Raw genomic sequence first — 2,154 nt, forward strand, 5'->3', positions numbered from 1 at the left:
CAGCTACTCGGGAGGCTGAGGCAGGAGAATTGCTTGAACCTGTGAGGCGGAGGTTGTAGTGAGCCAAGATCCTGCCAGTGCACTCCAGCCTGGGTGACAGGGTGAGACGCCCATCTCAAAAAAAAAAAAAGTTACAGGGCCCTGAAGGCTATGCAATGTTTTCTTCATACAAAAAGCATGGTACTTTTGACCTTGACTTCCCAACAATTAGTACTTAGTGGACATTTCAGATTGACTTTTCCACTGATACTAAAATTTATATTTCTTATTTCAATTGAGATTTTACATTTAGCATTGCATTTAGGTTACTATCCTAGATGAAATCGTTCAGTGAAGGGTCTTGCTTTTATTTGCATTTTTATGTTTAAGGTTTGTTCTGATTCTAGTCATTTCTGTGGTTATACTGTGATAATTAGTTGCATTTATTCTTCTCACTTGTCAGAAGGATTTTGTAATCAAAAGTATTTTTGTGCTCTTTATTTTTATTTTTTGCAGCTGACAGTGAAGATAGTACTGTATCCATCCAAATAAAGTTAGAAAATGAAGGCAGTGATGAAGATATTGAAACTGATGTACTCTATAGTCCACAGATGGCTCTAAAGCTAGCCTTAACAGAATGGTTGCAAGAGTTTGGTGTGCCTCATCAGTACAGCAGTGAGTTTGGCCATTCTTTGTTAAGGGGGTTAGATCAAATAGTTGAGTCACAAAGTAAAGAACACTGTCGCCCGGGTACGGTGGCTCACACCTGTAATCTCAGCACTTTGGGAGGCCAAGGCAGGTGGATCACCTGAGGTCAGGAGTTCGAGACCATCCTGGCCAACATAGTGAAACCTTGTCCCTACTAGAAATATAAAGATTAGCCAGGCATGGTGGCATGTGCCTGTAGTCCCACCTACTTGGGAGGCTGAGGCAGGACAGTCGCCTGAACTTGAGAGGCGGAGGTTGCAGTGAGCTAAGATCGCACCACTGCACTCCAGCCTGGGTGACAGAGCGAGACTTCATCTCAAAAAAAAAATGAAACAAAACACTGTCATGTGCCTTACCTTAGGCCCACTAAGCAAAGTGAAATTAAATGAAATTGGGGGATCTAGAGAATAAGGATTTTTAAATCTTTTGGTCTTCAAATAGCTTTTATTTTGATGGAATGCTATTTTCTCTTAAAAACATATTTTTTGAAGTAATTTAAGGGTTTTTAGATACAAATTTTCAAAAGAGAATGTAATAGTAGATGTTGGCATGTTTATTGCCTCCCAACCCCCTTCCATTCCTGCATCCCTAGTGGTGTAGAGAAATCTCATTTTTCTTAGAGGTCAAATTAATTTGAATCTAACATTGAGGTTCCACGTAACAAATACGATAAAGCATCTTTCTGAATCTAATGTGTTCTGTCTCTAATTGTGATTATCTCTGTGACCATTTTATTTATTTATACGTTTGTTTTTGTAGGTAGGCAAGTTGCACACAGTGGAGCTAAAGCAAGTGTAGTTGATGGGACTCCTTTAGTTGCAGCACCCTCTTTAAATGCCACAACCGTAGTAACAACAGTTTATCAGGAGCCCATTATGAGCCAGGGAGCAGCCTTGAGTGGTGAGCCTACTACTCTGACCAAGGAAGAAGAAAAGAAACAGCCTGATGAAGAACCCATGGACATGGTGGTGGAAAAACAAGAAGAAACGGACCACAAGAATGACAATCAAATACTGAGTGAAATTGTTGAAGCGAAAATGGCAGAGGAATTGAAACCAATGGACACTGATAAAGAGAGCATAGCTGAATCAAAATCCCCAGAGATGTCCATGCAAGAAGATTGTATTAGTGACATTGCCCCTATGCAGACTGATGAACAGACAAACAAGGAGCAGTTTGTGCCAGGTCCAAATGAAAAACCTTTATACACTGCGGAACCAGTGACCCTGGAGGATTTGCAGTTACTTGCTGATCTGTTCTACCTTCCTTATGAGCATGGACCCAAAGGAGCACAGATGTTACGGGAATTTCAATGGCTTCGAGCAAATAGTAGTGTTGTCAGTGTCAACTGCAAAGGAAAAGACTCTGAAAAAGTGAGTATGTTTAATTTGCCTGCTGCTGAAGCCTGGGTGGTTCCCCATACTGGTAATGTGGAGAAGGTTCTTTTTTTTTTTTTTTTTTTTTTTT

The 2,154-nt window shown here is 40.5% G+C and overlaps 1 protein-coding gene across 2 annotated transcripts in view; it reads left to right on the top strand.

Annotated features, from left to right (window-relative positions):
* MGEA5 (meningioma expressed antigen 5 (hyaluronidase)) overlaps positions 1-2,154 on the top strand; it is a 38,300-nt gene that overhangs the window by 19,959 nt on the left and 16,187 nt on the right. Inside the window, exons 7-8 of one of the 2 annotated variants that reach the window (XM_011935494.1) lie at positions 496-654; positions 1,447-2,060. In XM_011935494.1, the coding sequence (XP_011790884.1) occupies positions 496-654; positions 1,447-2,060 (773 nt within the window). The remainder of the gene's footprint in view (positions 1-495; positions 655-1,446; positions 2,061-2,154) is intronic. The other variant, XM_011935495.1, reaches the window with a different exon arrangement.

This window comes from Colobus angolensis, unplaced genomic scaffold (assembly GCF_000951035.1).
Source record: "Colobus angolensis palliatus isolate OR3802 unplaced genomic scaffold, Cang.pa_1.0 Scaffold144, whole genome shotgun sequence".
NCBI classification, from domain to species: domain Eukaryota; kingdom Metazoa; phylum Chordata; class Mammalia; order Primates; family Cercopithecidae; genus Colobus; species Colobus angolensis.